The 12,501-nt window shown below is 63.5% G+C and overlaps 1 protein-coding gene across 3 annotated transcripts; it reads right to left on the bottom strand.

Moving 5' to 3' along the window:
- Positions 1-1,457: 1,457 nt before the first annotated feature.
- LOC140914286 (uncharacterized) lies at positions 1,458-10,938 on the bottom strand. 3 transcript variants are annotated; one of them, XM_073351725.2, is made up of 14 exons: positions 10,657-10,938; positions 10,173-10,369; positions 9,563-9,633; positions 9,334-9,401; positions 8,910-9,057; positions 8,219-8,331; positions 7,181-7,294; positions 6,691-6,786; positions 6,451-6,565; positions 3,960-6,079; positions 3,378-3,606; positions 2,934-3,080; positions 2,135-2,290; positions 1,458-2,018 (listed from the first exon to the last, which is right to left on the bottom strand). In XM_073351725.2, exons 1-13 carry the CDS (start codon positions 10,816-10,818, stop codon positions 2,148-2,150), a joined length of 3,723 nt encoding a protein of 1,240 aa, XP_073207826.2. In that variant the 5' UTR covers positions 10,819-10,938; the 3' UTR covers positions 1,458-2,018; positions 2,135-2,147. The 3 variants fall into 3 exon arrangements, with proteins under 3 accessions (XP_073207826.2, XP_073207827.2, XP_073207825.2); XM_073351726.2 differs by having other exon boundaries at positions 3,378-3,564; positions 6,451-6,568; XM_073351724.2 differs by having other exon boundaries at positions 6,451-6,568.
- Positions 10,939-12,501: the final 1,563 nt, after the last annotated feature.

Here is a 12,501-nt window from a genome sequence, read left to right on the forward strand (position 1 = left end):
GTGACAGACACACATGGTGCCTCTCATGCACCCCCGTATCACACATTGTATCACACACACACTGTCACACCCCATCTCACACACATCCCTGTGTCGGTGTCTCATACACAACGTGTCTCTCACACTCTGTCACACATTGTATCACACACACACTGTCCCACCCCATTTACACGCATCCCCATGTCTGTCTTTCGTACTTGGACTGTCTCACACAGCATCACACGTATCACACACACATTGTCCCACCTCATCTGATATGCATCCCCGTGCCTGTCTCCAGTACATGGACACTTTCACACACACACACTGTTTCACCCCTTCTCACATGCATCCCCATGTCTGTGTCTCATACACGAACTGTCTCACGCACCCTGTCACACACTGTAGCTCACACACTGTCACAGCCCATCTAACACACATCCCCTCTCTCCTGTCTGTATCTCGTACTTGGACTGCCTCACACAGCATCACACATTGTATCACACGCGCACTATCCCACCCCATCTCACACACGTCCCCGGCTGTCTGACATGTCACAGGCTACCACACACACGTCTCTCGCACATTTGACACACGCCAGATAAAGCCACTGTCGCCCAGCCCAGTTGGTCCCTCAGCCCCCGTCTCCCTGCCCAGCGCGGGCAGTGGGGCCCAGGGTTCCGGGGGAAGGGGATGGATGGATGGAGTGGTACCCGCCCCAGCACCCCCCCTCCCCCTGTATCACTCACTCGCTCGCTCGCTAGCAGCAGCAGCAGCAGCGGCTCCTCCCTGCACTGGGATCCAGCAGACAGGTGAAGCCTCCTCCCTCCCTCACTCCTTCCCCCCCCCCCAGGATGGGGCAGCTGCTGGCCTGCCTTCCCCCCACCCCCCCTTGGCCCAAGAGCTGCCAGGAGCCTCCCCCCCTCCGCCCAGCCACAGCCAGAGGGAGCCGGAGCCTCAGGCTGCAGGAACTGCAGATAGCATGGGGGGGGGTTGTTAACCCTTGGGGGGGGAGCATGGAGGGGGGCAGTGCACAGAGAGGGGACAGGCTGGTACCAGCATAGGGTACCCAGGGGGACAGAGGTGGGGACACATCCCTTTGCCATGGGATTCTGGGATGATTTTTTAGGATAGAGGGGTTCCCCTTGCTGGGGGTTCCCTGGGATGGTGCAGCCCCCCAAGTCCCGCTGCACTGCTCCCTCCCTGGCCCCAGAGGAGGTGGCAGGACTCCTGGGTTCAATTCTCAGCTGCTCCATGTCCCTTCTCTGTGCCCATTTCCCCCCTGCAGAATGGGGTGGGGGCACTACTGTCCCTCTGCCTGCAGATGTCTGGGTTCTGTGTGGGGGCTGATGTAACACTCTCTCACCCTGAAGTGCTGGAGACCTGTACAGGAATGGGGTGTCTCCAGCCCAGACTAGCTTGGGAGCAATGCAGCTGCCAGACCCCCCGAAGGTGGAAAGATGCAGGCAGGAGCTGCCTGGAGCTGAGGCAAGGAACTTTATTGGGGCCGGGGGAGACAGAGTTACATACAAACCCCAGAGCTGGGGGCTAGGGGGAAATTCCCTGCACTGCACCACCCCCTTTCTGAGGCACTTCTGCTGTGGACCTCTCAAGGGGGATGACTCAACACAGTAGCTCCTCCAAACTTTGGGTGGGTGGACACAACCCGCCCTTTGATTCCCTGAGCCATGAAGAGAGGGCTTAACTCCCTTCAAACTGTGTGCGTGGGGGGGGGGGAGGTGACAGAGATTCCAATTAACCCCATTCATTGAGCTGCCCCATTCCTTGTGTGCAGGGAGGGGGCACTGAGCAGCTCTGAGCCCATTGAGCTGTAGTATCCACAATTTTTAGCACCTTAAGGAAGCCAAGTTGTAAAACAAATCCCAGAGGGTTACGCATGTCCAGCCTGTGAAGGGAACGGGGGAAGGACTCCCCTTCTCAGCCATAAGGTGCCACATAGCAGCTGGGAGCTCCAGGCAAGTTCAGGAATCTTTGTAGCAGGGGGAGGGGGACGGGGGGGCACATTTCTGCCACCCAAGCTGGAAAGAGAATGGAAAAGAATGTGAAACACAGAAATCATCATATTGGCACCCCCAATGCAAAGATGCAGCTGCCTCTGGGGTGGAGCTCAGGGGTGCATACAGGGGTTGCTCACCCAGCAGATGCTCTCAGACACTGGTGCCCATATCAGATTCAGCGGGATCCTCCTCCGGCTCAGCTTTGGGTGCCAGCTGGGCCAAGGGAGTGCTGCCCAGGAGCCCCCTCCGAAGGACATAGGGGCAGAAGGGGCCGGAGGGGATGTCGGCAAAACCTGTGGGTGGGGCACAGAGTGAGATTGGGGCTGAGTAATGTGGGGGCTGAGCTCTGCTAGGAGTGAGCCCCCATCCCAATCTCTCACTCCCTGGGGGCTGGGAGCACTGCTAGTGGTCCCCCCTCCCTCCACTTTCGCTCCAATGTCCTGCTGGGGGGAAGGGCAGCTGCATGGGGAGGGATCAGAGCCAGAATCAGTACTGCACCCCTGCCCCTCCTTGCAGAGCTTAGAGCTGCTGAGCAGGATGGAAAATCAACTGGGGCGGCGAGGGGGCGGGGGAAAGAATTCCTAGCCGAGCCTGGGCACGGTCACTGGCTGCAGGTGGCGGGGGGTGTATGAGACTCTCATGTAGGCATAATCTGGGATGCCTCCCCCTACTCCCCTAGCACTAACCCTTCCAAATTGGTGCTTCCCCTGCCCTGTACCCCTCTGCTCTGTATCTCCTCCACTCCATACCCCTGACAGTCTGCTGCTCCCCTTGTCCCATACCTCCTCCCTGAACCCCTCTGCTCCATAACCTGCCCCATAGTGCCCCTCAAATGCTGCCTATTCCATAACTCCCTGAACTGCCCCCCACACATCAGCACCCCCAGACATGGGCAGTGCCTACACTATGTGCCTGGTCCAGCCGCCCACCACGCACCTTTCATGACGACCTCAGGCAGCCCATAGGGCTCATACTGAGTGTGGTCGAAGGCTGCCGAGATGAGCTCCCTGTGCTGCTGGCCCGGCACCGGCCCCTCCGTCTGGGTCTGGGCATCCTGTGCCCCCGGCCAGGCAGTCCGGAGAACTGAGAAAGCGAGATGGGGATACAGATTAGGGGTCTGCTCCCATGACCCTCTGATGCCTGAGCCTCCACCCATGACCCCCCTTTCTCCAGTGACCCTCCCCAAATACCCAGGGCTCTCTCCCCCCATGATTCCCACAACTGCCCAGGCCCCTGCCCCCGACCTGCAGGCAGGTGCCACCCCTCCTCCCGAAAGGCAGTGCACCCCATTGATGCCCAGCCCCCTTCCCTTGCAGAGTTGGGGCAAAAGCCCTGATCTCAGCCCCCAAAACGAGCCAACACTCCATGTCCCCCCCTTACCATAAGCAAGGTCCCCCTGGCCTCTGTCCCCTAGAGGTGCTGCAGTGGGGGTGGCTGAGGTCCCCTGATGCTGTCCGTCTCCAGTGGCAGGCATGGTACATTCCTCTCGGGCATGAGATTGCCACAGCGCCAGCTCAGCCTGCAGGGCCCGGTTCTCCTGCAGCAGATGGGACAGCACCTCCTCCAGCTGGGAAGAGACGGGGGTGGGGGAAGAGAAAGGAGACGGATCCTGTTATCCCAGTAAGCAGGGTTCAGCCCCAGAGAACCCCAGCCTGACCCTGGGGCAAAGGGGTGAGGGGGGTGACACCGAGACCAGTTTGGTCCAAGATGGAGGACACTGATGACAGATGGCTCATTGGGAAGGTGGAAGGGGTGGGGTGGGCTGTGGCATAGAAAGAGTAAAGGTGTTGTGGAAGGGGTGGCGCAGCCACGTGTTGGGGGTATGGGAACCCAAGTTTGGGGAGAATGGGGCAGGGGAACCCTGGGACAGGAGCTGGGGGTATGGGGCAAGGAAGCCCTGGGTCAGGCAGGGGTGCATGGGGGAGGGAATTTGGAGAACTGCCCTCCCCCAAGTTCACTCACCTGCTCCTGCACTCCAGCCTGGCCTGTCGACTTCTGTAGTTCCCACAGGATATTCTGCAGCTGTGCCCGCTCACTGTGCCAGGCCTGCTTCCCCGCCAGCAGGGGCAGGTCTGTGGAGGGATCCCACATCCTGCTAAACACAGCCAACTCCAGGGCACTGAGAGGCAACTCCGGGGGAAGGGGCAGCTCAGCAGGGGTGGGGGTGGCCAACCTTGGGGGGCCAGACTCTGGGGCTGTGGGAGACAGCTTAGAGGGGATGGCAGTAAGTGGCTCTGGGACTGTGGGAGGCAGCTCATGGGGGCTGGGCTCTGGGACTGTGGGGAGTGACTCAGGGGGGCTGGGCTCTGGGTCTGTGGGGGGTGGCTCAGGAGGGTTGGACTCTGGGACTGTGGGGAGCAGCTCAGCGGAGCTGGTGGCAGGCGGCTCAGCATGGCCGGACTCTGGGACTGTGGGGGGCGGCTCAGCATGGCTGGGCTCTGGGACTGTGGGGAGCGGCTCAGCAGCACCAGGCTCTGGGACTGTGGGGGGCGGCTCAGCGGGGCCGGGCTCTGGGACTGTGGGGGGCGGCTCAGCGGGGCCGGGCTCTGGGACTGTGGGGGGCGGCTCAGCGGGGCCGGGCTCTGGGACTGTGGGGGGCGGCTCAGCGGGGCCGGGCTCTGGGACTGTGGGGGGCGGCTCAGCGGGGCCGGGCTCTGGGACTGTGGGGGGCGGCTCAGCGGGGCCGGGCTCTGGGACTGTGGGGGGCGGCTCAGCGGGGCCGGGCTCTGGGACTGTGGGGGGCGGCTCAGCGGGGCCGGGCTCTGGGACTGTGGGGGGCTGCTCAGCGGGGCCGGGCTCTGGGACTGTGGGGGGCGGCTCAGCGGGGCCGGGCTCTGGGACTGTGGGGGGCGGCTCAGCGGGGCCGGGCTCTGGGACTGTGGGGGGCGGCTCAATGGGACCAGGCTCTGGGACTGTGGGGGGCGGCTCAGCGGGGCCGGGCTCTGGGACTGTGGGGGGCGGCTCAATGGGACCAGGCTCTGGGACTGTGGGGGGCGGCTCAGCGGGGCCGGGCTCTGGGACTGTGGGGGGCGGCTCAGCGGGGCCGGGCTCTGGGACTGTGGGGGGCGGCTCAGCGGGGCCGGGCTCTGGGACTGTGGGGGGCGGCTCAATGGGACCAGGCTCTGGGACTGTGGGGGGCGGCTCAGCGGGGCCGGGCTCTGGGACTGTGGGGGGCGGCTCAGCGGGGCTGGGCTCTGGGACTGTGGGGGGTGGCTCAGCGGAGCTGGTGGCAGGTGGCTCAGGGGGGCTGGACTCTGGGACTGTGGGGGGCGGCTCAGCGGGACTGGGCTTTGGGACTGTGGGGGTTGGCTCAATGGGGCCAGGCTCTGGGACTGTGGGGGGTGGCTCAGGGAGAGGGGTGGGAGGCGTCTCCCCACCCAGCAGCACCCGCAGGTGCCCCACCTCAGCCTCCAGCAGCCCGCGGACCCGGCCCGCTTCCCCCAGCGCCTGGCCCAGGCACTCCAGCTCCCGCTCCCGCTCATACCCCTCAGTCAGCAGCTCTGCCACATGCTGGCTCTGGGCCTCACAGGCCAGTGCCAGCCGCTCTGTCTGCAACCCCAATGTCTCCTGGAGCCGCCGCAGCCGCTCCTGGGCCTGGGCCGCCTGGGCCTCTGCCTCAGCCTTGCCCAGGGCCAGGGCCCTCAACTCCCCCCGCAGCACCTGCAGCTCTCCCACCTCCTGAGCATCCCCCTGAGGCAGGCCGGGCCCTGGTGCCCCCCAGACCTGAGCCTCCAACTCCACAGCCAGGGCCTGCAGTTCCCTCCCCTCCCCTTTGGCCGGGCTGGGCCCTGGTGCCCCATGCAGCTCCTGGGCCGCCTCCTTGCGCTGCATGGTGGCATCCTGGGCCGGCAGCATCTCGGCCAGGGCCCGGCGCTCCCCAGCCAGGTCCCAGGCGCCTTGGCGCAGCTTCCAGCAGGTTTCCAGCAGCCCCTTGCGCAGGCTCTCAGAGGCAGCCAGGCGCTGGCGCAGCCCCAACACCTCAGCCCTCAGGGCCTGCAGCTCTGGGGGGGGCTCTGGCTCCCGGCCCCGCTCCCCACCGGGCACCAGCTTGCCCACGGCTCGGGGACCCTGTGCTGAGGAACCTGGGGGAAAGACAAACAGAGCAGAGAGGGAGCGGTTAGGGGGACAAGGTGCCAGGGGGCTCCCCTGGGCCCACACTGGGCTGGTGCAGGGTACAGAGAGACCCCCAGACCTCCCCTGAGGCCCCCTATGGTCCCTGAGACACACACCCAGCCCCCTTCAAAATCCCCATACTCACAGACACCACCCCTCCCATCCATACACCTACACCCCTGCAGGGCCCCCACCCCCGCCACAGCCTCAGGCCAAACATCCAACCTTGTCCACTGCCCCCCTTTCAGCATCCCCTCCTCCCCCCACCTCTGACCCCTGCTTTCCCCAGGCCCTGTCTTCTGCTCCCCAGCCTCGCCCTTACCCCACTCCCCCATCTCACCTCTGACCTTCCCAGCTGTCCCTCGTTTCTCAGGCACCCGCTCCAGCCGGGAGGTGATGAGGCTGCGCCGGACACAGCCTGGGGGGCGCCGCTCCCGTTCCGATCCCCCCAGGCCCTGCTGAAGACAGGTGTGTGAGTGACGTGGGCTGTGATAGGGCAGGGTGAGAAATGGGATATGGACCTTTCCCTGCCACAGGATGCTGGGACCCTTCTGTCCCTTGGCACCAACACCCCCCTCACCTTATTTGGTGGGCAGTGGAGGGGTGCAGGGATATCCGACCGGGTACCCTGCTGCTCCAGCACTTCCCGATGGTGCCTCTCCAGCTCTGCCAGCTCCTGCAACAGATGGGGTGATATGCATCATCACAACCACTGGAGCCCCAAGTGGGGGTGGAGGGGATCCAAGGGGCCCCCCTGTGGTGAGTAGGGTCTCAGCCTCGGGCCCCCTTTTAAGGCTGTTCTGGGCTGGGGAAGCACTTGGGTGTGGGGGGGGGGTGGCTGGCCACAGCAGTGTGGGGGCTGTAGCACAGAAGGGGGATTGGTGCAGTAGGGTCAGGGGCCGAAGGGAGGGGAGGAGGGTGGCAGGGTACTGTTAGGAAGGAGGGGTTGTGCCAGGTGCAGGGGAGGGACTGTGAGGTGGGGATGGGATAAGGGGCCTATGCCAAGTTGGGGGGATTGTGCTGCAGAAGGGGGTAGCAGGGGGTGGGCCACGCAGCAGGGATTCTCCCACCTGCCGGTGCTCCCTTTCTTGCTGCTCCAGGCGGCGCTGCGCGGCCCCTGCTCTCTGCCTCTGGCCTCTCAACTCCTCCAACAGCTGCTGCACCCGCCGTTCCAGGGCACTCACCTGGGGGGAACAACATGTCAGACTTGGGCAAGTCCTTGAATGGCTCTGTGCCACCCATGGAGAACCAACACACACCCCAAGGACTACATCCCTCACCTAGCCCCTCCAGAAGTACCAGTGTCCTGCTTGTTCACCACAGCTGGGGGGGGGGGGAAGGGGACCTGCAGCAGGAATATGACTGGGGGCATGATCCCTCCCCTGTAGGGCTCCCTCATAGCGCCAGGACCAATCAGAGAGGGGGCCAGGAGGGCCATTTGGCCTGGGCCCCAAGCTCAAAGTGGGCCTCAAATTTAGACACTTGTTAATTTTTTGGCATTTGATAAGTTTCGCAACTTGTTTTTATGCGCATCCCTATCAGACCAAAATGTGACACACTCTCTCCGCTTAGAGCTGCAGATTTAAGCAAATAAGAGATGTGATTTGGTAAAAGACATAATGTTTTTGTTAACTGATATGGATTTTGTCATATCAAAGAATAAAAAATGTTCATAAATATTAATAAAAATATATCAGTTCTGATGAGACAAGATTAGACCATGTGTCATCATTTTTTATTTTTATTACAGCTAGGGGCCTCAAAAGCTGGAAGTGGCCCGGGCCTCTCTGGACCTCTGAGAGGGCCTGCACAGTGCCACTGAGACCTGCATCCTCTGCTCTAGGCCTCCCCACTCTGATCCCCGCAGCCCCTGTGCTCCAAGGACTAGAGCCCCACCTCGTGGCATCAGTCAGTACCGCACCCTGCAACATCTCCATGCGCCCCCCCTCCCCCGTGGCAGCAAGAGGTACCGCACCCTGCAGCAGTTCCATGCCCCCTAGGAGCAGCAGGCGGTACTGCACCCTGCAGCCGTTCCATGAGCCCCCAAGTGGCCCTTCCTACTCAGTATGAGGCTAACCCATTTTCCCTCTCGACTCTCCCATGCTCACCTTAGCGACTGCCTGGTCACGCTGCTCTGTGCACTGGGCCAACTCCTGCTGCACTGACTGCAGTCCCCCCCTCAACTCCCAGGCCTCCACGTCAGGGGGTCCGCGCCCCGGCCCTGCGGGGGAGAGGGTGGGGTGAGAAATGGCACTGCTGCCCTCAATGGCCTGGAGCCATTGCCCTCCTCCACCATCATGAGCCGTGTGGGCTTCCACCACTGGCACCAAGGACTGCCTTGGCCCCATAGTCTTTGAGTCTAATTCCTTCCACCCCCGCCGCAGCCCTTGGCTCATCCCCCTCCCCAGCCATTACTGGACACCAGCCCCAGTTCTCTCCTGTGCAGACCCTGGACATGGCACCCTCCCCACCCCTGTATATGACTTGAGCCCAGCTCCTCCTGCAGTCCTCAACCAGTTCTCTGCATTCCCCCCAGACTGGACATCAGCCCCTGTGTAACCAAGTTACCCAGAATGCTTAACTCTCAGGACCTGGAGATCAGCCTGGATCTCAGGGGTGAGAACAGGGGGGTTTCCCCTAATGCCCCTCCCCTGCCCCAGCCCTTCCCAGGACCCATCCTGATCCCCACTATAGGGAGGGCAGGGTCAGGTTGGCGGGCTTGGTGACCTGCTTACAAGGAGAAACTGCCATAGCTAGGTTGGGCATGAAAAGTCTCTCCCAACCTCATTGCAGTTTTACCTGAATTCTCCTCTCTAGGTTCCTCCCTATGGGATGGGATCCTCTGACTGTCTTCTGTGGGGGCAGGGCCACCAGGAGGGACACTGTGCCAGGCAGCCCCTCGATGTACGAGCTGCTCCTCCCCCAACTTGGGGCTGCTGGGCTGCAACTGGAGAAGGGGCGATATGGGGGTGAGGGATACGGGCCTTTACTAAATGCACCCAAGTTGAATGGGGCAGGGGCTGCAGCTCAGGAGTGAGGGGCACCAGCAGATCAAGGTGGGAGAACTCAGGCCTGGGATACCAGGGGGCTGCAGGTTGGGATTGAGGAACATTGGCAGAGCTGGTGTGGGGGAGCCTGGGGCTGAGAGTCAGGACTGAGGGACACTGGCCGAGCTGGAGGTGGGGGCTGGAGGTTGGGGTTGAGGGGCACCCTCTGTACTCACTCTCATGCTGGGTGTTCGGGGTCTGTTCTCTAGCCTGGGGTTTTGCTCCCAAGTGCCCAGCTCAGCCCCTGTGGGGAGACAGACCTGGTCAGCTCTGCAGGGCCGATGATCAACTCCCCAAGGGGATCTGACTGTCCCCCCCCACCCCCTCCTCAACAGTCTGTCACAAGCTCTAATTCCCCATCAGCCTGGGATGGGAATGAGCCCCCCTCCTTTCTGCCCTCCTTACCTTCCTTCCGGGGGGCCCAGCAATGGGTCAGGTGGGTGCTTGACCGCAGGTTATCCAGCTCTGCCTGGCACCTGGGGGACCCCAGAGAGAGATTAGTGCTGCTTGCCCAGTGGCCCCTCATACCCAGCCTCAGTGCCCTCAGCCCCATAGCTCTCCTGGTGCCCCTCACCCCAACACTACTTCACTCAACCCCATCCTGCACCCTGCACAGTGTTCCCCGACCCCAACACCACAAACCACTCCCCGTGGTGCCCCTCGTCATCCCCTGGGCACCCTCCCCCACTCTCACTCTGCCCCCTGCCACCACTATCCCAACACTGTACCTCCCAGATTCCCTCACCTTTCCCCAGGCACCCCACCCCCACATCATACCATCCCTACCCCAACAATATCACCTACTGCACCCACACATCCCCTCGCCTTCCCTTGGGCAACACCCAACCCTGACCTTTAGATACCCCTGTGTACTTCCTCCACCTGCTCCTGGGCAGCACCCCACTTAGTGCTGTCCCCCGACCTGTCTCAGGCAGTGCCCTCCCTCAGTGCCAGGCACCACAGCCCTCTAACACCCCCCATCGTCTCGCTGGCATTCCCATTCCCCAGCTGGTACCTCCGCAGCTCCTCCTCCAGCTCCTCAATGCGCTGAGCGGCCCGGCCCAGCTGCCCCTCCAGCTGGCTCAGCTGCGTCCCCTTGGCCTGGAGCTCCCGGCTCAGTTGCTGGTGCTCACGCTCCTGCTGCTCGCAGGCCTCAGCCAGGTCCCGCCGCTCCCGGGCCAGCAGCGCCCATGTGCCACGCTCCTCCTCATGCTACAAGGGATGGGGTGTGAGTGTGCAAGGCCAGGAGGAGAGGCCCAAGAGTGCACAGCCCAGAGGTGTGTGCACCGGCTGGGGGCATGAACTGGGCATGGAGACACGAACTCTGCTCTGGCCCAGGGCAGGGAGAACTGGCTGGCTCAGGGGGCATGGGCGAATGCCCTGCAGCACAGCCATTGACTCAGCCATAGTGGTGCTTGGCCTGCTGGGAGCCACAGGCTGCCCTCCCTGAGTGCCACCCCCCAGCAGGGTGAGAATGGGTGTGGGTGCCACCCATATACCTTCTGCCTCTGCTTGTGTAGCGCGGCCTCCAGTGTGTCCAGCTGTGCCTGCTTCTGGAGCCGCTCCTTGTGGGCCCACTCCAGGCGCTGCTCCAGCTCCCTCACCCCCTGCAGTGCCCGTGCCGGCAGCCCCTCCTGCCAAGTCTCGCCCGGCCAGCTCATGGCGCCCTCTCCTCTGCCCAGGGCCAGGCCCCTCCAGCCCCTGCTGCTTGCTCCAAGGACAGACACTGCCAGGATGCAGCAGGGATTAGCAGGGATTAGGCATCACAGCCCAGAGAGAGCCAGAGCACTAGGGGGCGCTGGGCTGCAGGGAGAAGGGTGGGGGGCGCTGGGCCTTAGGAAGCAGGGCGGGGACACGTCAGGGGGCAATGGGCTGCAGGAAGCGGGGTGGGGATGCGTTAGGACAGCCAGGCTGCAGGGAGAGAGGTGGGGGGCGCTGGGCTGTAGGGAGCAGGGCGGGCACTCAGCAGGAGGCACTGGGCCACAAGAAGTGGGGTAGGGGCTCAGTAGGGGGCACTGGGCCGCAGGAAGCAGGCTCAGTGGGGGGCACTGGGCCACAGGGAACAAGGCCTGAGGTGGGATGGTGGCGCTGGGCCCCAGGGAGCGGGGCGGGGACTCAGCAGAGGGCACTCGGCCACAGGGAGTGGGGCAGGCCTCGAGGGGCGGGGGGAGGCACTGGGTTGCAGGGAGTGGGGTAGGGCTTGGCGGGGGGCACTGGGCCACAGGGAGTGGGGCAGGGGCTCACCAGGAGCGCTGGGCTGCAGGGAGCGGGGCAGGGCTTGGCGGGGGGCACTGGGCCACAGGGAGTGGAGCAGGAGCTCAACAGGCGGCGCTGGGCTGCAAGGAGCAGGGCAGGGGCTCAGCAGGGGGTGCTGGGCCCCAGGGAGCAGGGCAGGGGCTCAACAGGGGGTGCTGGGCCCCAGGGAGCGGGGTAGGGCTTGGCAGGGAGCACTGGGCCATAAGGAGCAGGGTGCTGGGCAGTAGAGAGCAGAGCAGGGCAGGGTTCAGCAGGGGGTGCTGGACCTCAGGGAGTTGGGACCGGAGGGTTGGCAAGGGGTGATGGGCCATAGACAGCGGGGCAGGGCTCAGCAGGAGGTGCTGGGTCACAGGGAGCAGGGTGGGGGGGTGCTGGGCCATAGGGAGCAGGGCAGGACTTGGCAGGGGGCACTGGGCTGCAGGGAGTGGGGCAGGGGCTCAGTAAGGAGTGCTGGGCCATAAGGAGCAGGGTGCAGGGCTTGGTTAGTGTGGGGGGCAAGACTCAGCAGGGGGTGCTGGGCCTCAGAGGGCAGGGCAGGGCGGGTGGGTGGGTGCGTGCTGTGGGGAACAGGGCAGGGGGCCACAGGGAGCGGGATGGGGGACGGTGGGCCACAAGAAGTGGGGCGGGGGTTCAGCAGGGGATTCTGGGCTGCAGGTCCCTGGGCCACAGGAAGTGCTGTTTTTCATAGGGGTGACTCCATTCCAGGCCCCCAGCCCGCCCCCTCCCTTCAGCAGTTTCCCTTGCAAACAAGATTTCCCTCCCATCCTGTCCTTCACTCTTGTGCTTTTATTGCATGACTCCAACCAGCTGCCCCACCCCATCCGAAAGCAGAGAATGGAACCCAGGCATCCTGCCTCCCAGTGCTCCCTGCTTGAACCCAGCAGAGCACACTCCCCACCCCTGCTCAGAAGCAGCTAGGCCTTGTTAGCCTCCCTGCAAGCCAGCCCGGAGCAGTTATAAGGAGGAGCTGGTTTTATAGAGGCTGCTGGAACAACGGGCAAGGTCAAGGAAGCTGAGGGAGTTCTGCCTGTGTTTGTTCAGCTAGGCCCAGAGGGCTTGGGGCGAAGCTGGCTTTCTGAGACATCAAG

The sequence above is a fragment of the Lepidochelys kempii genome, chromosome 7 (assembly GCF_965140285.1).
Source record: "Lepidochelys kempii isolate rLepKem1 chromosome 7, rLepKem1.hap1, whole genome shotgun sequence".
NCBI classification, from domain to species: Eukaryota; Metazoa; Chordata; order Testudines; family Cheloniidae; genus Lepidochelys; species Lepidochelys kempii.

Excerpts from the sequence above, each read along its gene's own strand:
- LOC140914286 (XM_073351724.2), bottom strand. The coding sequence starts at position 10,818 with ATGAGCTGGCCGGGCGAGACTTGGCAGGAGGGGCTGCCGGCACGGGCA. Across the intron at positions 7,295-8,218 it reads GTGACCAGGCAGTCGCTAAG|GTGAGTGCCCTGGAACGGCG; the intron begins GTGAGCATGGGA and ends TGTTCCCCCCAG. Across the intron at positions 3,607-3,959 it reads AGGCTGGAGTGCAGGAGCAG|GATCCGTCTCCTTTCTCTTC; the intron begins GTGAGTGAACTT and ends CTGGGATAACAG.